This window comes from Ahaetulla prasina, chromosome 2 (genome assembly GCF_028640845.1).
Source record: "Ahaetulla prasina isolate Xishuangbanna chromosome 2, ASM2864084v1, whole genome shotgun sequence".
Classification (NCBI taxonomy): Eukaryota; Metazoa; Chordata; class Lepidosauria; order Squamata; family Colubridae; genus Ahaetulla; species Ahaetulla prasina.
This window is the reverse complement of record NC_080540.1, coordinates 106,523,997-106,551,332: the sequence shown is the minus strand read 5'-3', so window position 1 is coordinate 106,551,332 and position 27,336 is coordinate 106,523,997. Positions and strand designations below refer to the sequence as shown.

The following is a 27,336-nucleotide window of genomic DNA, read 5'->3' as shown; positions in this document are numbered from 1 at the left end:
TAAAAATGAGGATCTTTCTTGTTTTGTTTTGTTTTTCAATTTCCAACAGTCAGGTCCCTGCATCTTTTAAACTTTATTCTGTTTTTCAAACAGTCCCTGTTCTGTTAAATATTGAGATCAGAAAGTGTCTCGTGTTGACTTCTCTTTATTATATTTCCTGGTGCTCAGACACAATGATTTTGTCCCAAGTTTGCAGGGAATAAAAAGATTTGGCGTAAGTAACTGCTGCCATCTACTGACTGTAGTAACGTTGGGGATTTTTTTCTCCATCCATCTTCTTTGTAAATGTTTTTCTGCTAGCCAGGAAGAAGTAAGGCAAAAAAAATTAATAACTTTTACTAAGTCAAGATGATATTACTGTAGCTCTTCTCTTCAGTTTGAATGTCATATTTATAATGCCACTGTCACTCATTTTGTACAATTTTGCATGCCACTTTTCCTCTCTGAAAGCTGGATTTACATCCATGGATTTGATCATTCACATGATCACTCCTGATTGTATGGGTACCAGAGGTGGGTTTCAGCAGGTTCTGACCAGTTCTGGAGAACCACTAGCGGAAATTTTGAGTAGTTTGGAGAACCGGTAAATACCACCTCTGACTGGCCCTGCCCCCATCTATTCTCTGCCTCCCAAGTCCCAGCTGATCAGGAGGAAATGGGGATTTTGCAGTAGCCGTCCTCTGGAGTGGGGAGGGAATGGAGATTTTACAGTATTCTTTCCCCACCAAGCCCACCAAGCCACGCCCACCAAGCCATCCCCCCCACAACTGGTAGTAAAAAAATTTGAAACCCACCACTGATGGCACTGATTTTCCAGTGAAATGGAAACAACAACAATTATGAATGAAGTGTTAGCCATACAGTTTAAGATTACCATGGAATAAACGGTTTATTATTCATTTCAGCTGCTGCAGGGAACAAATAGAAGTTCTGTACCACTAAAGATCTTGAATTTAGGTTTATAAACTAAGTGATTTAGCCAGTGCCCTTCTTGCTTTGAAATCTGGCCTCACTGTGTGACAATCTTGTATTTTAGATGATAGGTATCAAATGATGCTGTAGAACGTTAGCCCAGGTTGATTTGTACAAGAGGTGGGTTTCAGCAGGTTCTGACCAGTTCTGGAGAACCACTAGCGGAAATTTTGAGTAGTTCAGAGAACTGGTAAATACCACCTCTGACTGGCCCCACCCCCATCTATTCTCTGCCTCCCAGGTCCCAGCTGTTCTGGAGGAAATGGGGATTTTGGAGTATCCTTCCTCTGCCACAACCACCAAGCCATGTCATGCCCACCAAGCCACGCCCACAGAACCAGTAGTAAAAAAAATTGAAACCCACCACCGATTTGTATCTTGAAATAACAAGCTCTGGGACATAGGTGGATATTGTTATAGAAAAGAAAATTGCCAGGAATTCAGGCATCATGTCTGCTGTGGCTTTTCAATCTGAACATTTCAAGATAAAAAGTTTCTTCCCACCTCCCACATCATTTATTGCATATTTGTAATCATAAACTTTGCTGTTCTTTGTTCCAAAGGAAATGATGTGCTGAAGGCAAGGCTGCCCTGAACTTCCTGTCACTCAGAAAAGAAGAAGCAAGGCAAATAATAATTGCTTTATTAGCATTTTCCCCACCATAGTTTGTAGAGAACTTTGACCTGTTTTTTTTTTTAATTTATAAACCTTTTAAAATGGTCATAGCAATAATTCCATCGAACTATACCTCAGAATGGGCAGCTGGTAACACCCCTCCCCCAAATGTTCTTTGAAATGCCTTGTTAGTTCTTTGCCAAAAATTGAGAAGTGAAATTGAAAGTGTTTTTCTCTTGTTGCTCATTCGCTGGGCAAAGAAGAAAAAGACAAGTTGCAAAGGCTCTTTAGCTTGTGCTCCTCCAAGTTTCCCAGAGCTGCCCCCACTTCCAAGTTGCGTATCTTGCCTATTGTGTAACAATGGGCCTTTTGAGCGCTTGCCAACAGATCTCAGAAAGGAGACTGCAATGATGGATTATTAAGTGATTTTAATGAGGTTTGTTAGTGCTCTGTGCTTTATCAGAATTCCTGTTGAGGTTTCTGAAGGGAGGAGTGGCCTGTATCTAGATAAAAAGTTGTACACCAACTGGTTTCCTGCATTGAATAGACATTTACAATCTGCTTATTTTATTCTTCTTTTCATGCTGAGAAGAATTAATTTTTTCCTCTAGGCTGTAAGCACGAGGATGCAGTATACTTAGTACGATCCTCAATAGTTTAGGCTATTTTTCCCAATGTATGAGAGATAACTTTTTCAATACATGAGAGATAACTTTTGAACTTGAAAGAAATGAGGAACTCTTGAAAAACTTAATTAGTTGTATGGACAGATAAACCTACTATTGGAAATAAATGCAAGGCACCGCTTCAAGTAAGTAAAAGAATACTACATTTAAGAATATATTCTTTCAATATCCTTTGATATTATTCCCTTTATTCTTCATGTTATTGCATTATTATGTTGTTATTATTCCCCTTTTCTTACTTTATGTTGATGATAATGTTAAAGCTAGCTGCTGTTTCTTAGCTGTTTCCAAGACTAATTGAAAGAGACAAGAATGTGATATGGGTGTTTAAGAATGTTCTTTTTAAACAGACGTTCTTCAGATAGTAAAATAACTAAAAGTAGATCTTATATGTAGATCTCAAAAAATGAGAGGCTAGATTTAGTTTTAAGCAATATGTTTCTCATATTATGAAAAATTTAAGACATAAATGCATATTGATTTTATTCAAACTTTTGTTTCATTTCCCACTTTGATTATTAGATGGAACTAACATCTTAGAAGCATGCTGCTTAAGTAAATGGGTTTTGTCCAGAGGCTCTATTTTGCCCTCTTTGCAATCTGTGCCATAACCTACCTATACTTGTAAACCCAGAGTCTGTATATTTTTTCACCTGTAGGACATACGTCAGCTTTGAACAAATTAGGATAAAAATTAAGTCTATTTCATTTAATTCATATTTAAATGTAATTAATTGTTGTTAATAGCAGAGCTGCATAATCTGGAACTACAAAAGTTGTGGATATGGCTTACATAGCAGAGGATCACAAATGGAAGCCTGCCCCTTCTTTTCTTGGATATTTACCCTCCCATCCTTTCTACCCTACTTCTAGATAGTAACCATTCCCTAATATAAAAGAATTGTTATGGGCATCTCTTCTCGAAATCTTCTTAAGATTTCTCTTTCCCAGAAAAAAGCATTTAAATAAATAACTCCCATTTTCCTTATTTATAGAATAAAAACAATTCTGGAGTAACAGGGACTAAAGAATTTGAATAAATACAAGAAAGTGAATACTTATGGAATAAGATAGCTATGGAGAACCAGTTTGGTGTAGTGGCTAAGACAATAGGCTAGAATCTGGGAGCCTATGAATTCTAATCCCATCTAAGATACAAAGCCAGCTGGTGACATGAGCCAGTCACTTTCTCTCAACCCTAAAAGCAGACAATAGCAAACTACTTCTCAAAAAACCTTGCACCAATCCAGGCACTCACCAGGAGTCAAAACTGAATTGAAGGCTTGCATGTATGTGTGCATGCACACACACTGCTGAATTATGTTAAAGAAAGCCTGGATCTTCATAGCATTCTTATTAAAGGGAGTACATCAAAGTTCTATTTTGGACCAGTGCTCTTCAACATCCTCCTAAATGATCTAAATGAGAGAACAGAAAAAGAGCTTGTTATATTATTGGATCTGGACTCTTGGCAAGGTGGGCATTTGGCAACCCAACCCTCAATATCCGTATCCATTTTGGGCCACCAAACGTAGCTCCTGGCAAGACCCTTCATACGAACAATACCAGGATGCCCTTCATGCAACATTTCTAAAACTCTTGTCTGCATTGCTGTTGGTACAACCACTCTGTCCCCCCACAACAAACATCCCCCTTGTGTGGCAAGTTCGGTTTGCCTTGTTTCAAATTGTTTGAATTCTTGTGGCAACCTCCCTCTGGGCCACCCCCTCTGGAACCATCCTATAACAGTTCTGATGGTCAAGTCCTGCTGCGATGCTCGAGCCAGTTCCGCCAAGGTGAGTGGCCCTATGGTCACAGAGTCAATTAGCAGGGCCGGTTTTCCTGGCGTTGGATCATCCACCAGCGTTGGGAGAGGGCATCTGCTTAGAGCATCGGCATGGCTCAAGTCTTTGCCGGGGCAGTGGATTAATGTGTAATTGTAAGTGGCCAAAAAGAGAGCCCATCTTGTTAGTCTGGGCATCGCGATGGGGGTTGGCCTGTCTCCCGCCAACAGTCCAAGTAGGGGGCAGTGGTCAGTGATGAGTTTGAATTTCCGTCCGAATAGGTATTCGTGGAATTTCTCACCCCGGCCACTGTGGCCAGGGCTTCCCTGTCCAGCTGACTATAGTTCTGCTCAGGGCTGGACAGGGTTCGGGAGAAATATGCGATAGGTGCTTCGGAGCCGTTGGGCAGCCGATGGCTAAGAACAGCACCAACTCCAAAAGGGGAAGCGTCACACACAAGGACTAGGGGAAGTGTGTGGTTATATTGTAGCAATAGGCTGTCTGCAGTTAGAAGTTCTTTGACTTTTGCGAACGCTGTAGCTTCCTCCCTGCCCCAGACCCAGGGACAGTCTATGCAGGGGTTTTGCTACTGTGGCTTTTTGTTTTAGGAACATAACATAGAAGATTAGGAGTCCTAAGAATGCTTGTAGTTCCATTTTGTCTCTAAGAGTGGGTGCTTTTTTGATTGCTTTTATTTTGGAATCTGTGGGGTGAATGCCTGCCTGGTCAATTCTGTATCCCAGAAATTCAACGGATGGCACCCCGATTTGGCACTTATCTAATTTAAGGTGGAGACCTGCGATTCTGAATACTGTCAGGACCTCTTGTAGCCTGGTTTTTAGCTGTTGTTGATGGTCTGCTGACACTAAGACATCATCAGAATAGGGAACCACTCCAGGGATTCCCTGCAAAAGTCTCTCCATTGGGTTTTGGAATAGTCCTGGGGCAACGCTTACCTTGAATTGTAACCGGTTGGGTGCATTTGAATGCACCTCTGTGGGTTACAATGGTTTGGGCTTCTGCTGTGGCATCGTCAACTGGTAGTTGTTGGTAGGCTTGAGTTAGGTCGAGTTTTGCAAAAAATTTTCCAGGACCAAGTGAGTACAGTAGTGTTGCACAATTGGCACCGGATAGGCACTTTTTTGGAGTGCCTTATTTAGGGTCGCTTTGTGTCCACACAGATGCGAATGGACCCATCTGATTTAATCGAGGTTACTATGGGGGTCTCCCGTCGGGCATGGTCGACGGGGACCAGAACCCCCTGCTGGACTAGTTTGTCCAGCTCTTTATCTATTTTTGGTTTCAAGGCAAACAGCACCCATCTGGCTTTAAGCCTGATGGGGGCTATCCCAGGGTCCAGGTTAAAATTTATAGGGGTCCCCACGTACCTGCCCAAGGTCCAGTGAAGATGTCCTGGAATTCTCATAGCAGGTCGTCCTTCATGCCTCTGCAGCTGGTTTGGATCTCTCTAACTCCGTGGAGACCCATGCCTAGAGGTCGGATCCAATCCCAGTCCAGGAGGCTCGGCCGGTGTCCATGGACGATGATGATGGGAAGTTTTTCTCGGTAGGAACTGTAGGCTACATTGACGGTGGCGATGCCTTCTACAGGAATCCTGTTTCCCTGGAAGTCATGCACTTGGAGTCGTTGGGGTTGCAAGCGATGTTTCTTGATGTGCGGAAGCAACTCTTGGACAGTGTTCCAGGAGATGATTGTAATGGATGATCCGGTGTCGATCTCCATTTTGACTCATTGCCCATTGATGTTGATTATTGTGAATGTTTTTCCTTCGGGTCTTGCGTTCGCCTGGCCGATTGTAACTTGATTTGAATTCACGCCCTTTTTGGGGCAGCCATTTTGGCTGTGCCTGCGTGGAAATGGTGGCTGGCTGGCCGGCTTCCATTCTATTTGATCTCTTTGGCGTGAAGGTTGAATAGGCAGGACCAGTTGCATTGCTCTGCATACATGGGCCAGATGGCCCTTCTTTTTCCACCGTCGGCATAGGGCATCACGGAAACAGCAGTTATTCCGATGGTGATCTCCCCCGCAGCTGGAACAAATGGTTCTGCTGTCGCGGTTGGATTGATCCATTTGGAAGACTGCCTCTTCTCCGATCTCCTCATCCATCCTCGGGCTGGGTGAACTCTTAGGGTTCCTCTTGGGCGACCACTTGGCGCACTGGTATGGCGAGGGTTGCTGTGTGGCTTGCTTCAGGGTGTTGCATTGTTTCAGCGGCTTTGCTGGAGAGTTCATGCCCCTTAGCTTCATTGATCGCGACTTGCCAAGTCAGATCATGCTTAGAAAGTAGAAGCTGGCGTAGTCGGGGGTCTCTGATTCCGCAGATGAATTGTTCCAATAGGGCTTCCTCCAAAAACCCTTTGTACTTGCCCGGGGTGGCTGCTTTCTGCAGGGCAGCAATGTACGTGCCGATGGATTCGCTCTCTTGTGCAACCACTGGCGGAATTTGAACCGCTGGGCATACTTAGACGGGGCTGACGCAAAATGGGCTCAGAGCGTGTCCTTCAGGACATTCCAGTCCACCGATTGTACAGGGGTCGGATCGGTCAGCGATTTGGCTACGTCGAAGACAGCTTGGCCGCAGTTGTGGAGGAACAACGCTTTTTTTCAAATGTCTGGCAAGCTGTGATTGTCATTGGCTTCCAGGAAACAATCAAACCATGCCATGAATGTTCCCCATTTCTCGGAGAATGGGTCGAATGGCCTCAGGGAGCTCGCGCTGTTGTTGGACATCTCGATGGGTTCGGTTTCTATTCCGTGCTCGCTTCTGGCCAGGCTGGTTTCTTTGTTGCTGGTCTTTTTAAATTTTTCATGTTGTCCTCAATCCCATCCTCATCGTCAATGTTAGATTGGGCAAAGGAGGACACACGAGACCAGACTAGTGACAACAGCTCTATAATTCAGTGTGACTTCAGCGAAAAATACAGGCAGGAGACCCTCCTTTTATACACACCTGGACCAGATGTCTGCCAATAGGATTTGAATGTTTTCCCGCTGGAAAAACCCACCAATAGGGGCATACACAACAGAGCTCATTAAATTTGCATCAAGTTGGGGGGAGTTGATAACACTTTGGAGGCTAGACTCAAGATTAGAAGGGTTTTGACAAATTTGAGCATTGGGCCCTAGCTAACAAGAAGCAGCTCAGTGATGAGAAAATTAAGGTTCTGCACCTGGGCAGAAAAAATAAATGCACAAGTATAGAATAGGCAGTACATAGCTCAACAGTAGTAACTGTGAGTGTGATCTAGGTATCCTAGTAGACCACCACGTAAGCATGAGCCAGCAGGGTGCTGCAGCTGCCAAAAAAGCCAACACAGTCTTGGGCTGCATCAACAGAGGGATAGCATCAAGACCATGAAAAGCGGTAGTACCAATATATGCTGCACTAATAAAGCCACACTTGGAATACTGCATACAGTTCTGTTCACCATGATACAAAAAATGCTATGACTCTATAAATAGTGCAAAGAAGAGCAACTAAAGTGATGAAGGATCTGCAGGATAAATCATATGAAAAACGGTTAAGGGGACAAGGTATTCTAGTCAAACAAAGAGAAGAATTAGGGGTGACATGATAGCTGTGTTCTAGTACATGAGGGGCCGCCACAGAAAAGTGGGGGTCAAGTTATTTTCCAAAGATCCTGGGGATAGAACAAGAAGCAATGACTGGAGGCTCATTAAAGAGAAACCTGGAACTAAGGAGAAACAGTGAGAACAATTAATAGAATTGTTAAGATTTGTGGGTGCATCATCACTGAAAATGTTCAAGAAAGGATTGGATACCCATTTGTCTGGGATAGTATAAGGTCTCCTGCCATGGGCAGGAAGTTGAACAAGATCTCCAAGGTCCCTTCCAGCCCTACAATTCTACAATTTATAGTCATTAATCATTAAATTAAGGAATATAAGCAGAAAACATGAGCAAAAGTTTAACCACTGAACAAAAGCAATACTTTCCTAGGCTTCTCCCTATATTTTTCGTGCCAACTTTACTCTCCTGAGTTGCAGTCTAGTCAAGAAATCTGCTCATCATTCAAGCCAGTCTCAGTCCTGACTAGGAAGGAAGAAACTTCCAGCTGCACCTTCCAGCATGAAACCCACACAGAGATATAAGTAGAGCTCACTGGGGGTTCAAGGCAAATATTTAAGATGCTTTTTTCCTGTGGTAAGAAAGACCACCTCACTTCCGTTGCTCAATTTTACTTAATTGTTCCATTGTCTTGAATTCTTGTTCCATTGCCCAAATACAGGCTGCCCTGTTCCAGTTTAGAATTCCCAACTCTTGTTACAAGACTTCTCTTTACACACTTCCTCGAGTTCTCCAAATGCTAAGTACAATCTTCGCCTTGGTATTTAGAACTGATGATGTAGTTCAGTGGGGAAATTTATGCTCTACATGCAAAAGCTTTCAGGTTCAACCTCTGACATCTCCAGGTAGGAATGGAAAAAAATTCTTCCTGAAGACACTTTGTTGATGGGATGGTTTCAACATGAGATAAATTTTATGTTCCATCAAGTAGCTTTGGAGCTACGAAGAAAACAGTACCACAGCCCTCTGGATAAATGTAAATAGAGCAAAGAACATAATGCTAGTATAATTAGAAATAATTTAGCACCATGGAACATAATGATCCTGAGATCCCACTTCTATCATAATGGCAATGAATAACTCTTGGTGTTTAATGTCTTTTAGAGCAGTGGTCCTCAACCTTTCCAGCTTGGCGGCCTGGCTTGGTACCGTGTGTGAGTGGCAGGTTCACACACACATGCACAACTCCATTTGTGCGAGCAGCAGGCACTTGTGTCCTTCCCTTGCACAAATTGACCTTTGTGCACGAGCAGAGAGTGCTCGTGCTCGTGCCCAAAGTTCCACTTGTATGAGTAGAAGACACTTGAGCGAATTGAACGTCACGCGTGAGCACAAGTGTCCTCTGCTCACGCGAGTGGAGCTTTGCGCACAAGCACTTGCCCATCTCTCCTATGGCCCAGTTTCAAACAGGTCACGGCCCAGTAGTGGGTCATGGTCCAGAGGTTGAGGACCCATTTGAGAAATTCACTTGTTACAGAGAGGATCTGAGGAAGTGACATCCAGTCTCCCAAAGACCAGTTATCTGAAGCTTCCAGTCTCCCCAGCATAGTCATCTGGATTATAGTCAAGTCTTTTCTTAAGAAAGGCCTGTAACATCCTCCTATGCAGGTTGATGCTTACGCTCTACCTGCATCCAAAGGCCATTGATTATCCTGCATTATTTATTGACTTCAAGGTACAGTACTTAGCACTATTGAAGATGCAAGATAGCGGATATTTCTAGCAGGGCTTAAGAGCAAAACAAAATAGCCCAAGAGTGAAAATAGCAACTACAAGGCGAAGAGCAAATGAAGGTGAATCCAACTGGCCAACACTTGGTAGATGCCATCTGAGCAATGAGAAATCAACCTGTCAGAAGCAGTTCGCTGTCTTCCAGATGCCCTTTCCTTTAAAGAGCTAGAAGGAGGATTTCCAATCTGGAGAAATGCCATATTGACCTGGTGTGCTATCTATGGAATGAAGACCAGGCTGGAGAAGCCAGCACTGAAAGAACTGGAACCCATCCAATTGCCAGAAGAAAAGGAATGGACATTCAGGCTCCACTGAAAGTAAGGTTGTATGGGGTTTTATTCCCTTTGTGCTAGCAAGGGTATTGTGGGCTGCTATCCTTTGAGGAAGAAGTGCAACTTTTGGCAAATGTTTTTGGGTTTCCAATGAAGACAGACCTGCAACATTGGAGCTACCTGTTCTGCAGTTGAATGCTGAGAATAAGAATTTGACATTTGAGATGCATGATGACATCTGCATGGTGATAGTGAGTGGTATCTAGGCATGATTCTGTTATTAATTCAAGGCAAGATTCCAAAACATTTTGAAAGCAGGTGCTGTGATTATTTTGAAATCCTGCCACAGAATAAGAGGAATAAGAATGAATAAGATGGGGTTGGTGCATGAATAGGAGAAGTTGTGAGCTTTACTCTTGAAGCTTTGTTCACTCAGGTAAAGAGACAAAAAATTGGGAAGTGTTTGGAACCATTGTGGTTACTGAAGCTTCCCTCACTGCATTTGATAACGAAGTCTCCTGATTCATAGAGCTAAATGATATATCTCATGTATTTTTATCTTGCAGTATCTTAGCACATCATGAGCTTTTGCCTTGTGTGACTTTGAATTACAATGTCTACAGTGGTGGGTTTCAAATCTTTTTACTACCAGTTCTGTGGGCGTAGCTTGGTGGGCATGGCATGGCTTGGTGGATATGGTATGGTGGGCATGGCAGGGGAAGGATACTGTAAAATCTCCATTCCCTCCCTACTCCAGGGGAAGGCTACTGCAAAATCCCCATTTCCTCCCTATCAGCTGGGACTTGGGAGGCAGAGAATAGATGGGGGCAAGGCCAGTCAGAATTTTACTACCGGTTCTCCGAACTACTCAAAATTTCTGCTATCGGTTCTTCAGAACCGGTCAGAACCTGCTGAAACCCACCTCTGAATGTCTATGCTTTAGGAATCTCTCTGAGAATATATGCGTATGTGCAGGATGCTATTAATGTTACTTTAAGGAAGAGTGCATGATTTCATTTCATTGCAACTGGTTATTTTAAACAAAATCTTTTTCAAGTCAAACTCAATTCTTGGTGATCTATATGGATATCTATATATAGTTTTTTCAGCATGACTCAGAACAGGTTGTTGCCTTCATCCAGTTTTCCCAATATAGTTTGCATCCTGATATTTTCTGTTGGCTTCTTGTCTAAGTACTAATTAAGCTTAGCTTTTAGAGATCCTAAGATTTTAATTCTTTCCCTGCTGTCACCTTTAGTGCAAACTGTATGGAAAATCCCAAGGAGATATTTATTTCTGAATTTTCTCCTAGTGGTGGGAAGGAATTAAACATGATCAGTCAATCCCAGTTGTTTCTTCCTTCCATTGGGAAAACTCCATATTTATTCATATTCCCTTATGATACAAAATGTCTATACAGAATTGGACTGGATTGGATTAATATTTTTTAAAAAGTTGTTCTAAGTTTCTACTAACTTTTCCTAAACCACTTGATGTACATATTTAATCTGGGTAGTTAATTAAGTACCCAATAGACTTTGATTTAGTTGTGGAAAAAATTTGGACTCAACCAGTAGAAAGTTTCCTGTTTTGTGGAACCTGGAGAATGCTTCCATGTCTGTGTGGGTAGAAGATATATCTGTTACTGTGTTTCTCCAAAAATAAGACCTAACCATAAAATAAGCCCTAGCCTGATTTTTTAGTGTGCTCCTCATATAAGCTCTACCCCCAAAATAAGCCCCAGTTAAGGTCCTCATCAGCCAGGTAGGTGTGTGTGGGGGTGGGTGGGCATGGCCAGAAACAGAGGTGCAAGGATGTGGGGGCTGACAGTGTCTGGCAGCAGCCACAGTCCATAGTGCAGGTGAGTTGATTACCTGTCCAAGCAGCAGGTTGGGAGATACATGATCCGGATGCACCGCATGGGCCATGGGAAAGCTAAGAGACAGTGGGCTAGAGTGGGCAGCTGGCTGCAGGAGGCTCATCTTTGCATCTCTCAGCTTGCTTGTGGCCCATGCATTGCGTCAGGATTGCCTGTCTTCTGCCCCGTGCCTCTGCCAGAGAAGAGTTGAGGGACAAATTGGGAAGACAAGGACAGCAAATATAATTGTCTAATTTTGTATGCATGCTCTTGCAAGAAATGATAGGATTATGTGTCCTTGCACTTAACAGCAGTCTTGCAAGCAAACATAATTCTGTACACACACACACACACACACACACACACACACACACACACACACACACACCAGTATTGTAATAGTCAATGAAGCAAACTGTGCCCACTTCAAACAAGCAGGATATGGATTCATATAATGTATGTATTAAGGCTTTAAAGTATCCCAGCAATCTTTATCCAATTCAGCAAGATACCTTCTCCTCAAAAACACCACACTTTCTTGTGCCCTGGCTTCCTAAGGAAATCCCTTTCCCCTTTAAACAAACAAGGAATAATTTTCCTATTTCCTCTCCCTCCCCTGCACACTTTTCTGAGCAGCCAAAATACCAACTTTCTGACAGCTACGGGACAGGCACCCGATGCCTTTACTGCTGCATTCTTTGCATTCCTCTTGTAAGTGTTATCTGCTAAAGGTCAAAATGGTAGGTGAGCCACAGACAAACACCTAGGGCTTGCCACAGTTCTACTGCCATTATATTATTGCGCAGGCTCTCTGGAAAGCAGAAAAAGCTCTGGGCTGCCCATATTGCTTAGCACCTGAAGATTTCCAAAGATGGGACTATTTCACTTATAAAGTAAGTATTGCTTGTAACCCTGTACATATCTGAAAGGAATTTGGATGCTTGTAATGATTAGATTCACAGTATTCATAAAAGAGATTTTAGAGTAAAAGAAGAGGGGACCAAGTCAGGAAGAATCATGTTGTTTGGGATGGTGTTGTCTGATCCCAGAAGATAAGCTGGGTCAGATCTATTTAACACTTGGGCTGGAACGCTATAGAAAATTCCATACCTGGAAAGTTGTGGGGGTGGGGAGGTAGATTTTTTTTAAAAAAATTTATCTTGCCTTTATCATTTTGGTAAATTAGTCATGGTGGAGAACATACCTAATACGTCTTCCTCCACAGTGACTATGATGACTGGCCCAAAGTCACCCAGATGGCTTTTATGCCTAAGGCAGGACTAGAACTTACAGACTCCTAGTTTTTAGTCTGGCGCTTTTACCACTAGACCAAAGTGGCTGAAAGGAAAAAAACAGTGTGTCTGCCGCTATTTGAACTTATTCTGCCTGACAAGGATATTGTGAGGGCCCGAAAAGAAGACAACAGAAAGCAATAGCAGTAGTTTATGGTAATTCTGGCAAGTTTTGTAAAGCAATAAATATTAGTCCAAAATACCAAATATGTCTCTTTGTCTAAGTGTAGTTTATATCATCTATGTCACTACAATAGCAAGTGAGGATGCATACAATTTCAAATATGCCTGTGTATGCAAAGGCCTATTCTTCAAGCTGCAATTTAAGCTCTCTCCGTCTTTGTCTGTCTGTCTGTCTGTCTCTCTCTCTCTTTCTCACACACACACACAAACCAAAGACAGATACCCCGTCTCCCCCCTCCCGTACTTTCTTCTTAACTCAATGCTAGCTCTGTCATTTCAGTTGATGTTTAACTAGCGCGAAACTTCTCGCTTTCAAGGGCAGAGAGGGACACTGGAAAGGGTCGGCTTGCGCAGGTGGCCAGACCAGAAGAGCTAGTTTTAGCAAAAAGCCAGGCGGGCCCTCTCTCAACCCAGCCGCTGGCATTCTGACGGGTAAACAAATCCACGGCCCGTTTTTCCGGCGGCCTCTACCAAGCTCCCCTCTCGTCCCACCGTAGGGGAGCGGAACGCGCAGCAGGAAGGGCGCAAGGCCGCGCCGGCTGCCCAAGCTCCGGTTAGAACGAGCTTCGGCTCGGGAGCTGTTTAAGGTTTGGCTCCCGGGGAAACTCTGACCTCACCGCGCAAAGGTGCTGCTGGGAAACGGAGCTCCCTCTGACAGATAAGCCCCGGAGAGGACATTCCTTTTGCTTTTGCGGGCGAGCCAGCGAGGTAGGCAGGGAAGGAGGAGCGGAGAAGGTGCGCCCGCCTCCTTTTCGCTGCCCCTGCTTTTGCGCGGGGAAGCTTGTCCGGATCTCTGAAAGTTTTGAGTTCTTTCTTCTCCGGAATCCCTTTGAACCTCGAGACTCAGACATCGGGGGAAGAGGAAAGAGGACTCAGAGGGTCGGAGAGTCCGAAGTGAATGTCTCCAGATGAAAGGCCAGGTCAGTGAAGCTGGTTCTTCTCCCGGCTGTTTCGCGAAAAGAGCGCGTCCCTTCCTGATGGTGGGGTGGTTGGTTCAAGTACAACAGTGATGAAAATTACCTTGAATGCAACAAAGATGATTAGGGGACTGGAGGCTGAAACATCTGAAGAACGGTTGGCGGAACTGGGTATGTCTAGTTTGATGAAAAGGAGGACTAGGGGAGACATGATAGCAGTGTTCCAATATCTCAGGGATTGGCACAGAAAGGAGGGAGTCGAGTTCTCCAAAGCACCTGAGGGTAGAACAAGAAGCAACGGATGAAAACTAATCAAGATGAGAAGCAACTTAGAACTAAGGAGAAATGTCCTGACAGTTAGAACAATTAATCAGTGGAACAACTTGCCTCCAGAAGTTGTGAATGCTCCAACACTGAAAGTTTCTAAGAAGATGTTGGATAACCATTTGTCTGAAATGGCGTAGGGTTTCCTGCCTAAGCAGGGGGACGGACTAGAAGACCTCCAAGGTCCCTTTCAACTCTGTTATTCTATTCTAACAAGTCCACCTTCTGGGACAGCGTTATGTGTCATCGCATCGACGGCAGCAAATCCAAGCATTCCGGGCTCAGTCCTTCTTACCTCAAGTTACCTCAACTAACCTGATAGAGCTCCCAACCTGGTTGTGGACACCAGACCTCCACTGCAATTACCTGGATTTTGGCAGCCCAGATATGTTGTAAAGCCTCCGCAATTGGGCTGGGCTGGCAGAAGCTGGGCTGGAAGTCCACGGGGAGTGGGGGGGAGGGATGCCAGGCTCAGGAAATCTGCTGAGAGCAACCAATACTATTTCCGTAGAATCCCAGGACTTGAGAAAGAAAGAGAAAGTTGTGAATGACTTCTCATTGGAAAGTTTTCATAAGATAACTACAAAGCTGTAAAATAATACCTTTGGGTAGATAATCTCCAATCAGCAGTAATTTTACAGCTTTGTCGTCATTTTATTTTCTATCTGAAATGATGGCAGAAGCAATGAAAAGAGATGTTGGGTGGCAGCATCTGGATACTTGCTAGAATTCTGTAAGTGAGGCAGGATATTTGTCCAATAAAAACCTTACCTGCAAGAACTTTTGTTGGCGGTACAGGCTTCTAGAGTGTTGCATTTTTTTAAAAGGTTGCAATGTACTACATTGGGCAGCTACTTCCAAGCTCCATGGATCTTCCTTGGGAAATGCTCCCCTGAACCTGTACAAATCCTCATAAAATGGTATTTCTTTTTGCCTGAACTCATTGCATGACCAATTATTAACAACAAGGACCTAGCTTCTTTAAACAGCCTCCTTACAACTGAATCCTATCGCTTCCTCCAAAAAACAAAGTCTACCTTTTTTCTTTTCAAACAACCATCTGAAGCAGGCAGGTGAGAAGAGAAGGGTTACTAAATTATCTTTAAGGCCACCCACTCTGAGTTTTGTAGTCAGTCAGTCTCTCCAATCCTTGCCTAGCACTTCAGATTATTCAACACATCGGCCTTTGTAGCTAAACAGAGAAATTAGAACCAGTCTGCAGCTGTTAGTTACCAACAGGCATATCAATGGAGAGCCTTTGAAAAGCAGTGTAGAAGAGACATCTCAGTAAAACATATGTGTCGCTCAATTCTGCATGTCTGTTCAGAAGTTAGTTCCAGATTAATTCATTGTGGCAGCTTTATTATTCTGGGATGCTTTCAGTACTTTAGCCTTTTTTTTTTACACCATTCAAGATAATTTTACTTAGGTATAAACTATGATATGCTGGACAAGCAGCATGATTCATGGGACGGTGGGGATGGGGGGGAGGGTAAATGAGATCAGGCTGACAAAAGCAGAGTCACAGTGTTGTGCACCCTGTTTCTACATCCACTGTAGTGTCGTGGGTAGTCCAATTCTAAGGCATTCTTACAGATTCTGCTCTCTGTAGCACTTCTAAAGACATCCCTCTTTGATCCCATCCATTACATTTTTCTATTTTCCTCCATCGACCTACAGCTTTGGATAAATACCTTAGCTATGGTTAGTGCCAGATTTGACTTAATGTCAATGGAAAATACATTTAGAATGAAGATCTCTTACTAGTGTGGTTATTTTTCACTCTCCTTTGTCAAATGGCTTAGTTGTGGTTTTCCCCATCTTGAGCAGGGAAACAAACAAGCAAATATTTTTATTTCAACTTTTGATATTGATGGGTTCCTGATTGCTTATTTGTACCCTATGACTATCATTAAGTGTTGTACCTTAGAATTCTTGATGATCTTTTCTTTTATGTACACTGAGAGCATATGCACCAAGACAAATTCCTTGTGTGTCCAGTCACACTTGGCCAATAAAAAATTCAATTCAATTCAATTCAATTCTATTCTATTCTATTCTATTCTATTCTATTCTATTCTATTCTATTCTATTCTATTCTAAAGAATGGGTTCTCAATTCATTGTCCCAGTTATGGGACCCACATCTCCCTCCCCCTCCCCCTCCCCCCCTCTCTCTCTTGAGCAAGGCTATATCCCCCCTCTACCCCTATGAGTAAGATCTTTAGCTCACAGTTCCAATGATGATCAGAATCATATTTCTGATGGTTAGCGAAGAGCAATAGGTTACATTCTATAAACCCTCATTCCTAAATCTGAATGTACGTTGCCCAATTTCAGACATATACAAATACCTAAAATAAACCTAATATAAACATTGCTGACCTCTGGAAGTATAAGATTGTTAATCTAGCTAGCAGTGTGATGTATGATGGCTTACATTAGGTTGCTCTGTTTTTAGAAGACTGAATATAAAAAGCTTTCCTGACACAGAATAAAAGAAAGGAATATCTCTTTATATATGAAAAAGTTAGATATCAGGCTGTATCTTTTCATTGTTTCCAATTGTTGTTGTTGTTAGTTGCGAAGTCATGTCCGACCCATCGCAACCCCATGGACAACGTTCCTCCAGGCCTTCCTATCCTCTACCATCCTCTGGAGTCCATTTAGGCTCACGCCCACTGCTTCAGTGACTCCATTCAGCCACCTCATTCTCTGTCATCCCCTCCTTCTTTTGCCCTCAATCTTTCCCACCATTAGGCTGTTCTCCAGAGAGTCCTTCCTTCTCATTAAGTGGCCAAAGTATTTCAGTTTCATCTTCAGGATCTGGCCTTCTAAAGAACAGTCAGGGTTGATATCCTCCAGGACTGACTTGTTTCCAATTAAACAGCCAGAAACTATCAGATTATTGTGAGTGAGCGTGGCAATGGATATAATTTGCATAAACAACAGCTCTAATTTGCCTTATTTGCTATGTACGCTAACACAAAAGTTATGAGGTTTCCAAAGGGGAATCCGAATCAAGTGTATAAAAAGCTTTTGAGTTTTCCACCACCACCCACCAAAGCTCAGAATGCGGAGAATGTGTTGCCTGGCATTTGAAACACAATCAGAAAAGACGTGCATGTGTTTGTTTGTAGCGCTGGGAGGAATAAACCACTGAAATGAACGAGTTATTCTGAGCATTCCCTGCCTATTGGGAAACTGGCCCAGCCATACCTCCCACCTTGCAATGGCCATCAACGGATGCATTGTGTTCTGAGAGGCTGCTTTGCCATAGCTAACTGAGCCCTTTGAAAGAGCTGACACAGAGGTCTGCCTTGGTCTTGTCCTGGGTCTGCCAGAGGGGAGACGACGGACTTGTGTAGGTCAGATGGGCTGGTGGACACATGGGCTGCTGCTTTGGTTTCCCTTTACAGAGGAAATGTTCAGTGTGGTCAACAGGTGAGCTGCCTACAACCCCACTCTTAGCAAAGCGTTATGACTTTCTGCCTCTTCTGTTTGCTTTGAAGCCTTTTTGTGGCAGCTCTTCACGAGTAGCTGGCAATACCGCAGAAAAAATAAATAAATCTAACCTGCTCTCTGTTCTCCCTTGTTTCCTGCCTCGCTATCAGCAATTAATGGTTGAGGGGCCTGGAACCACGCCATAAACAGGAAATACAATTTTGTAATTCAGAGGCGTATGGCTTCCCTCATGGAAAATATGTAGCATTTCTCACTTCTACCTTTCTTGCTTGCATGTTTCAAAGGGGGTACTTGATAATTTTACAGTATGTATATTTAATACCAGCATGACTAAGGACTCACAAGTGGAAGAATGGATTTGTTGAAATGTATCAATGAGGTGCCCTATAACCAATGCATATGCAATTGCTTTTCTGTCTTTTTATGACTTTTTGGGTAACCTCTTACTATTTCTTCCCTTTTCATTCACGCTCAATATGCTTTTCTCGTGGTTTGCTACATCTTCTCCCTTAGTTTTATAATAGCCCTTTCGAAATGAGACATTCCAGCTTCACACAGAATGCCGTATGCTGGGGACTCACATTATGGATTTATAAAATAGCAGCTGATTTTTCTATTTTTATAGCTGCAGCACAATAATACTGCTGTTTTTTCTGCTGACAGAGGAAACCCCAAATCCCTTTACATCATTTCTTTTCAACTTTCTGCAGGACTAGCTAGAATAAAATGTTACAACAATAGTGATGTATTGGACTTTCGCTGTCAGCAGAGTAACTTTTCAAAATCAGAACAAAATAGGACCAAATTTGATATGGGGGAAGGAGGGAGGAAGAGGGAAGGAAGGAAGGGAAGGGGAGGAAGGAAGAAGGGAGGGAGTGAAGGAAGGAAGGAAGAAGGAAGGGAAGAGGAGGGAGGGAGGGAGGGAGAAAGGAAGGAAGGAAGAAGGAAGGAAGGAAGGAAAGAAGGAAGGAAGGAAGGAAGGAAGGAAGGAAGGAAGGAAGGAAGGAAGGAAGGAAGGAAGGAAATGACAGCTGTAAAAAAGAACATGTCCCCAATACATCAATAGAAAAAGCAATTGAGTAATGGCCCTGAATGTTATTGTTTCGTCAGTGTTAAGCCTCTTCCCTTCTCACTCCCAGTCATGTTATCCAGAGTGAAGCTATTACAAGGAATTGGAAAAAATTCCAGAAGCCTTATTCTGCAAGTTCCCCTCCCTTGTTGTTTTCCCCTAAAGCCGGTCTTGATAGCCTGAGAAAATCTTGAGCGGTGATTTTTACTCTAGCTTTAATAGTAACTGTAAATATGAATAATTCATTAACAATTCATATGAAATTATAATCAAACATTTGGCTTTGGTAAGATTGTCTAATAGTTTCTACATTGGGAGGAACATGAAACATGAAATAAGAGATATTAATCTGTGAGTTTAAATGAGTACAATTAAATTAAATTAATACAAGGGCCTCTGGTGGCTCAGACTGCTAAGACAGTCTGTTATTAACACAGCTGCCTGCAATTATTGCAGGTTCTAGTCCCACCAGGCCCAAGGTTGACTCAGCCTTCCATCCTTAATAAGGTAGGTAAAATGAGGACCCAGATTGTTGGGGGCAATAAGTTGACTTTGTATATAATATAGAAATGGATGAAGACTATTGCTTAACACAGTGTAAGCCGCCCTGAGTCTTCGGAGAAGGGCGGGATATAAATGCAAATAAAAAAAAAATTATGTGACTTCTTTCTTTTATTTCACTCAAAGCAATGAGAAAGGATTGCATTACGTAAATATGACAAGTTCACAAATGCATGGTCATCATTAATTATGCTGCCTTTTCATTGTGTGGTCCAGTTTGCAGCAGTTTGATTGCAACATCTGAATTTCTGAGAAATGTAGCTGAATACTCTGGCAGTCTTTCTTCCCATGCTTGCAGTGCTATAGTTTTCAGCAGTGGGTTGAAACTAAGTTGTAGCTTAATACTATAGCTCCTGAACTTAAAAGGACGTTTTGTCAGGCATACAAAGTGATTTGTATCTATCAAGCCCCATTTTTTTCAAACACTGAATTAGAAATTCTGTATTACTTTGAATGCCACCCCACTCACCATACATTAGATCAAGGGTAGTCCGTTTCAGTGATGGCAAACCTTTTCGGCACCGAGTGCTGAAAAGAGGACATGCACGTGCCTGAGATGCAACCCAGAAGAGGAGCTGCCCAGGGCGCACACGCGTGCCCGAAAATGAACTTCCGGTTTCAACCAGCTGCTCTTCCAGGTTTCTGGCGCATAAGCGCACGCGACGATTTCCTGGCTAGAGCGCATGCTCACACAGGAAAATGGAAGACCAGCTAGAAGATCTTCTACTTTCAGTATGTAGAAGTACGTGACAGGCGACCTGGCTCCGTGTGCCACTTTGGGCATGCGTGCCGTAGGTTCGCCATCTATTCTGTTATTTTCCAGATCTTTTGGGCTGCAGTTTTTATAAACTACAGTCAATATGACCAGAGATGAAGGATTAAGGGAATGCAACTGGCAGCATTTAACTGACTTTCATTATTTCATAAATTAAGCAAAGTTAGTATTTAAGATTGGGGATTACCTGGGTAGTCCAGAGATATTGACTGGCTCAAGAAGTTTGAAAAATAGCTGGAAGAAGGCAGTAGGAAATTAGTTCTATAATGCTAGGGGGAAAAACTGCTTAGATATAATTATAAGACATCAAGCTTAATACAAGGACATCTGTACATACAATGGAAATAATCTGAAGGGTCAGATTTCCCACTCACACCTAGTTCTAATTTATTCCAGATCAAGTGTAAAGTAAGCCAGTGTGTGAGAAATGAGAATCATCCATTAGGCTGATATCAGTGCAAAATGTAGCATGCCCTGTTTGCTCCCCAAATTTCTGTCACTGTATTGATGCTCAAAGAGTAAATTGATACTCAGGGTGCGCCGTAATCCTGTTCTTATGGAAATATCATAAGACACTGTTATTTTAAATTAAGATGCAAACATTTAGCATAATTTTAGGGGATGTGCATAAGCGCATCAGTGTGCCTACCGTCCTGTCCTACTGTTCCCATTTATTCGTACTCATTTATTATGTATATACTTATACCTGTTTATACTTATATGTTATGTTCATACTTATACTTGTTTTCTCATACATGCTCGACAAACTAACTAACTAACTAACTAAATAAATAAAATGATTTATACAAACAGTGGAACTAGTTTCAGTTCACTTATTTAAACATTTAGTTCCCCATTTCTAGGCAGTTTGAACTAAAATAAATAAGTAACTATAGTTGTCAGAGATGTATTTCTGAACGTTCAGCCGGGCACAGTTGCAAAAGAGACAAATCAGATCCATTGTGAAAAGGATCTGATTCTTTGCTTTCTTTGTTTCTAGCGAAATACTAGAATACTAAATACTAGTAGCGAAATACATCAGTTAGCATTAACAATATTGGTTGAATTTGTATCTCATTTGCTCCATGCATTTTTCAGGCGCAGAGTCAAAATCATCTTCTATCCAATCTGTACTCCTGTCCACTTGGTCAAGTCTGCAACACTGTCAAGCTGAAACCTCAGAAAGATGCTTCCCAGAGAAGAAGATGGCATCAGGTATATATATATTTTTTTTTTTAAAAAAAAACCACAATGTCATTTTCAGCTTTGGAACTGTGGGTATGGTTGTGTGGGTTATTGTGATGGACTATCGAGTATAGCTTGGCCTGTAGGGGTAAAGCTGAGCCAATAGATAGAGTTTGCACTGTAAAATGAACTTCAGGATTTATTTCAAAGATAATTGAGTATCGAAAGAAAAGGCAAACTTTAGAAAAGATCAAAGCATTTATTGGCATACTGGTAGTCTTCAATTTATAACTATAATTGAGCTTGCAATTATAGCTGTAAGTTGTGATTGCTTGTTAAGCGGGCTATCATGTCCCCATACCCAATTTTGCAACGTTTTATGTGGCAGTTGTTAATCAAACATGGAGAGCAAAGCAAACCTGGCAGTCTTTAAGCAAACTCATTGTTCGCTATCTGGCAAAAACATTGTAAGTTGTGGTCATGTGATCACAGGATGCTGCAAACAGCCGTAAATAAGGGCTGGTTGCCGAATGCCCAAAATGCAGTCATGTGTTTGGAGGGGGTGGCAGCTATTGGAAGTTCAAATCTGGATAAGTAACTTTTTCAGAGTTCCTTGTAATTTTAAACAGTCATTAAGTGGCTGGTCGTAAGTCGAGGACTACCTATACATTTTAGCCCTGAATCTAAGTAGTTTATCTGTTTTAATTATTTCTATGGAAAGGAGCAAGAACCCCCAAGATTCTTAAATTTCTGCCTCAGAGAAGAGGTAAAAGGGAGAAACAAATTGTTTCTCTCAGAAGCAACCAATTCAAGGTGCCATATGGAGGTTTTTCAGGCCTTCAATTTTCCATCAGTGAGAAGGAGGGATAAATGCAATTGCCTCTAAAAGTGCTTGAAGTGCTTTGAAGGAGCAGGTCTTTTTTCACTGCTATAGCAGGGATAAAGAGAGAACTGTCTGGCGGTGGTTCGGATGAACCGGTAGTAAAAAAACTCTTTAAAAAGTAGAAAAAGGTTCTGACGATCACAGCTGTGCCGTGCAATCGTTGGAACCTTTTTTTTTTTTAACTTTTTAAAGCATTTTTTGCTACCTATTCGCCCAAACCGGTAGTAAAAAAATGCTTTTAAAAAGTAAAAAAAAGGTTCCAACAATCGCACAGCACAGCTGATTGTCACACCTGATCATCTGAACCTTTTTAAAAACTTTTTTAAAGCATTTTTTACTACCGGTTTAGGTGAATAGGTAGTAGAAAATGCTTTAAAAAGTAAAAAAAAAAAAGTTGGCCATGCCCACCCAGTCACATGATCACCACCACCAAGCCACGCCTACAGAACCAGTAGGAAAAGATTTTGCATTTCATCCCTGGTATATATGCATATAAGAGAAAAGCTTAGATCAGTACACTTTGAATCTTGAACTAGGTTGTTGTTACTATAAGCTCACACGATGTACTCCTAGGTGTTCTAGCTCTGATGGCAAAGAAAGATTCCTTATCCCTGAGGTAATCGAAGTTCAATGGCAAGTTAGGGCCATTTCCTACTATGTGTTGTGACCCAGACCTGAGCAGGTAGCAACAAACGCAGTCCTTAGTAAAAATATATTTTATTCAAACAGCTGGGAATTAATTCATTCCCAGCACTGGGCAACTAAAACAAAACAAAGGCTTCATAAACTAACATTCCTCCGTTATCACAAACCTGAGTTCAGTTTGGATAACTGCCAAGGTCCTTCCAGAGCAGAGAACAGAGCAGAGAACACAGCTTGCAACGTTGCTTTCTGGCAAACTGAGACACCGGTGCTGGTCTCCTTTTAAACTTTATGGGAGGGGCCAATTATCTCTTGGCCCTACTCCCGAGGTGACCTCTCTGCTTGAGTTGCTCCTGCCTTCTGGCAGCTCGCCTCATGCGGGCATTAGGAATAGGCTCATCGCAGTCCGATTCTGCCGACAACTCCCCAGGCTGCTGACGGATCACAACACTATGTAAAATATGTTATTGCTGTGGCTATATGGTAAATATTTATGTTCTAGGAGCCATCATTTCTCACAGTCCTTGGTGCAGCATGACTTCAATTAGCAAAGTGCCTGCACTCATCATAAGGATGCGATTAGTGTGATAAATACTAGAGTTATTTGGATTTATAATAACTATGGAAAATATGGTTACCGTATAAAATCTGGCTTGTCACTTCTTCCCATTTTGAGAAAAAAAAACTTTTATTATAACAAATAAAGTGAAGGACATGGTGCCCCTGTTACAAGATCTGCCTTGGCGCTATTTGAAGTGCTTGTTGGGGACTTAAAATTCAACTCTACATAGAGAAACTACACGAAAAAGCAAAATAACATAGGAGACTTCTTTTTTAAAAAAATACAACATGCTTAATAAACTTCAAAGAAACCATTATTTTTCACTTGGAACTCCAATAGAGTTTGTACTTCAGTATAAATCAAATGACATTTTATGTTTATAGATGGATTAGGACAGCTGACAATGAAGAGGGGAAAATTTAAGTGAGCCTGCCATTGTTTACAACCCATGAACTGTATCTTGGCAGTTTTGAAGCCTTTGTCAGCTATTGATGTATTCCAGACGTTTAAACCTTATTAGAGTATTAGAACAGGTGGGAAACTGCATTGTGGTTTTTTAAAAGGGGGCCTTAATCTTCAATAATATAATTACTGCCTACATTTCCTCATTCTAGGAACCTATGGCACGAGTACCACAGATGGCACATGGAGCCATATCTGTGGGCATGCAACTGTTGCCCTACCTCAGTCCAGAGCGCATGTGTGCACTGGCCAGCTGATTTTCGGGCCTTCTGGGCCCACTGGAAGTCAGGAAATGGGCTCTTTCCGGCTTCTGGAGGGCCTCCAGGGGAGTCGGAAGCCTCTGGAGCCTGGGGAGGGCGAAAAATGGAAGTAGTGGGCCCACCATGCCAAAAGCGTGGGGGCGTGGGGGGGGTCATACACACATGCGCGGGGGGTGGGGCACATTGAATTATGAGTGTGGGCACACATGCACATGACCCTCCCGCTGCCCCCGCTTTTGGCACGTGACAGCAAAAAGGTTAGCTATCACTATTCTAGGAGCTCTATAGCTATATTTGCTATATGAACCTGGCTGGATTTTTCAGTTTATACCTATTACAGGTTATCTCAGCTTCCCCACAAAATTAAGCATACAATTGTGTGTGAAACAGCTGCTTTTCTTCAAGAACAGCAGCATCCTGACTCTCCTTTTCTCCAAGGCTGTTTCTGCAGACTCTAGTTGAGAGGCTCCAAAAAGATTATGTTATTCTAGAGCAGGGGTGTCAAACTCAAGGCCAGGGGGTGGGGCCTGGATCCGGCCTGCAGGGTGCTTAGATCTGGCCTGCAGAGCCACCCTGGAAAAAGCAAAGGACCGGCCTGCAGTGCCTCTGTCAGCAAAAATAGAGCTCGGGAGGGCTGTCAGCAGCTTCTGCTGTTTTCCCTAGCAGAGGGTTGCAGGAAGCCGCCGCAGTTGAAAACGGAGCTCAGGAGCCCGTTTTCACTGGCAGAGCCTCGGGCTACCACAGGCACCCACGACACAAGTGACATCGATCTGGCCATGCCCACCCTGGCCCCCTCAGGTCAAACGCAACCCTGATGCGGCCCTCAATGAAATCAAGTTTGACACCCCTGTTCTAGAGACATTTTAGTGATACCTGTTATTATATAGTGAAATAATCTCAAGGATCTTTCATTCAATCAAAGCTTTTTTAAAGTAACCTGTTCTGCTTTGTTTTAGCAGTAGCATTTTGAGTTCACCTCCAAGATTCGAGGCAGGTAGAATAAACTGTCATAAAACATCAAAATAACTTCTGGTACTTCTTATCTTTACCATAAATTTTACTGCAAAGTTGATTAATGAATTTATTAAGGAATGAATATCCTAGATATTTTATTTATTCTAAATGGTGGACACTATATAATTCCTTCAATTGAACTGACAAGGGGCAAAGGATATGTAAATGTGTTTAGAGTTACATTTCTTCCATAAGTTTTTACCCACAGTTTAGTTTGTTATAAATCTGGGGATAATCTCAAAATATATATTCAAACGTGAATTTTCATCTGCACTAAATAATACACAAATATATAACTGTTCTGAGACTACGTATCATCATAAATATTTTGATTTATTTAATCTTTCAAGAGCAACATTACAATAACCAGAGAAATGGGAAATTGACATATCAAATAGAATGAGAGCCTACCTGGTATAGTGGTGAAAGTGCTGGCTTAAAAACCAGGAGGCTGTGAGTTCTAGTCCCTCCTTAGGCATGAAAAACCAGCTGGGTGACTTTGGGCCACCTTCTCTTTCTCAACCCAGCTATTTAAAGATTAACTAATTTTATTGCCTATAAAATTTCATGGGTCTCATCCACTTCATGAGGTAAAATACTCATGAATGAGGTATTTTTAGTTGGGAGGGAAGCAGGTGAAAAGTAGTCATGAAAATAGGTAACATTGTTTTAAAGCTATGAAGAGATAGAATCAACATTCCTTAGATCATGATAATAATTAAAGTGGTGGTATTACACTACCGTTTTGTCTTTAAGTCCTTAAAACAATCCTGCCCATTCTCACAATTCCGTTCTCTCTTGCACCTCATTTTCTATTTTTATTCTATTTGTCTGATGAAATGTAGAGTATCAAAGAGGATTTTTCAAAATAGCAAGTGTAGAAAAATGTGAAACGTAGGAATCGATGAGGAAAGCAAAGTTAAAAGTGGCCGTTTGGGAAATAGGGTGAGAGTTGGAATATCTTAACTTCTCTGCCTTGGTAGAGGTCATACCAATGCTACCCCAATACTAAAGGGTATAATAGATTTATTTTGGGAATGTATGGTTCAGTGTTCAGTCCCAGCTTAGACTGTAAGTGTGGAAAAGATTTCTGAGTCACCAGGGAGCTGCTGTTACTCAGTCAACCTCCTTGGACTTGATTGTCCATCCATTTGTCAGTGCTTAGCAGCTCCCTTTATATTCCCGTGTCCCCCTTCATTACAGCCTTACTTTACTTCCTCTAAAAAAAAGTTGACAGTAGTCCTTCTGCCTGCATGGTGACTTATCAGGTAACCCCAAAGAACTGGATCCAGGAAGTCATCCTGCACAGATAGGAGAGGGCACTCTGGAAACTGAGTCCGTGTCACTGGCAGTAGGGGAAGGGTTCCCAAATGGTAAGTTTTTGTCTAATTGCTATTTTATGTTGGGAAGGAAGGAAGGAAGGAAGGAAGGGAAAGGGCAATTGAATTTATTTTATTTATTTATTTATTTATTTATTTACATTTATATCCCGCCCTTCTCCGAAGACTCAGGGCGGCTTACATTGTGTAAGGCAATAGTCTCATTCTATTTGTATATTTACAAAGTCAACTTATTGCCCCCCCAACAATCTGGGTCCTCATTTTACTACCTTATAAAGGATGGAAAGCTGAGTCAACCTTGGAAATTTCATTTCTTTGAAATGAGCACTAGTGCTCTTTACATCATATTGCTATTAGCAGTGTCAAAGATTAAGCTATGAAAATGGAAGGACTGAAGGAGAGTAAAAATTTTGACAGCTAATCTGTAATTCCAGATGTCAGTGCAAAAGGCATCAAGATTGATCAAATGATGTGCCAATTTCTTATATCAGATACACCTTGCCAACAGTTGAACAGTATTCAAAGTGTTTGCGTGTTTGTGTGCAGGACCTATTCAGAGTTAATACACAAGTACAGGGTTTATAACCAAAATGAACAAGCTCCCACTCTGAAACAATCTCGGATAACTACTGATTTCCCTGCCGTAATTTGTTATGAAGTCAGCCATAGAGAAAAGATATGTGCTAAAATAAATTCTTGATGATGGAAAAATTTGGGGGAAATGAAATGCTGTGACTTAAATCTTGAGGGTGAACAACTGATTTTAGAATGATGTTAATCCCTTTTAATAGGTTGCAGTAACAATAAATGTTGGAGGAAACAAGAAGTCTGGATGGAAAAGGAGTTATTGAGTTAGTTTGGGAAGAGTTAGCAA

General features: G+C 42.1%; 1 protein-coding gene across 17 annotated transcripts in view; it reads left to right on the top strand.

The window, feature by feature from the left end:
- Nucleotides 1-1,853: 1,853 nt before the first annotated feature.
- The window catches only part of SH3TC2 (SH3 domain and tetratricopeptide repeats 2), a 144,368-nt gene continuing 118,885 nt past the window's right edge, over nucleotides 1,854-27,336 (top strand). For 8 of the 17 annotated variants that reach the window (XR_009153889.1, XR_009153891.1, XR_009153890.1 and 5 more), the window contains exons 1-3: nucleotides 17,560-17,688; nucleotides 21,213-21,329; nucleotides 26,391-26,495. Coding sequence is in view for 13 of the 17 variants with exons in the window: in XM_058173411.1 (XP_058029394.1) it covers nucleotides 17,634-17,688; nucleotides 21,213-21,329; nucleotides 26,391-26,495 (277 nt within the window). In the remaining 4 variants the exon portion in view is untranslated. Of the gene's footprint in view, nucleotides 2,400-11,986; nucleotides 12,423-13,302; nucleotides 13,925-17,559; nucleotides 17,689-21,212; nucleotides 21,330-26,390; nucleotides 26,496-27,336 lie in introns of those variants that run through there. The other 9 variants (XM_058173418.1, XM_058173417.1, XM_058173414.1 and 6 more) reach the window with 7 other exon arrangements.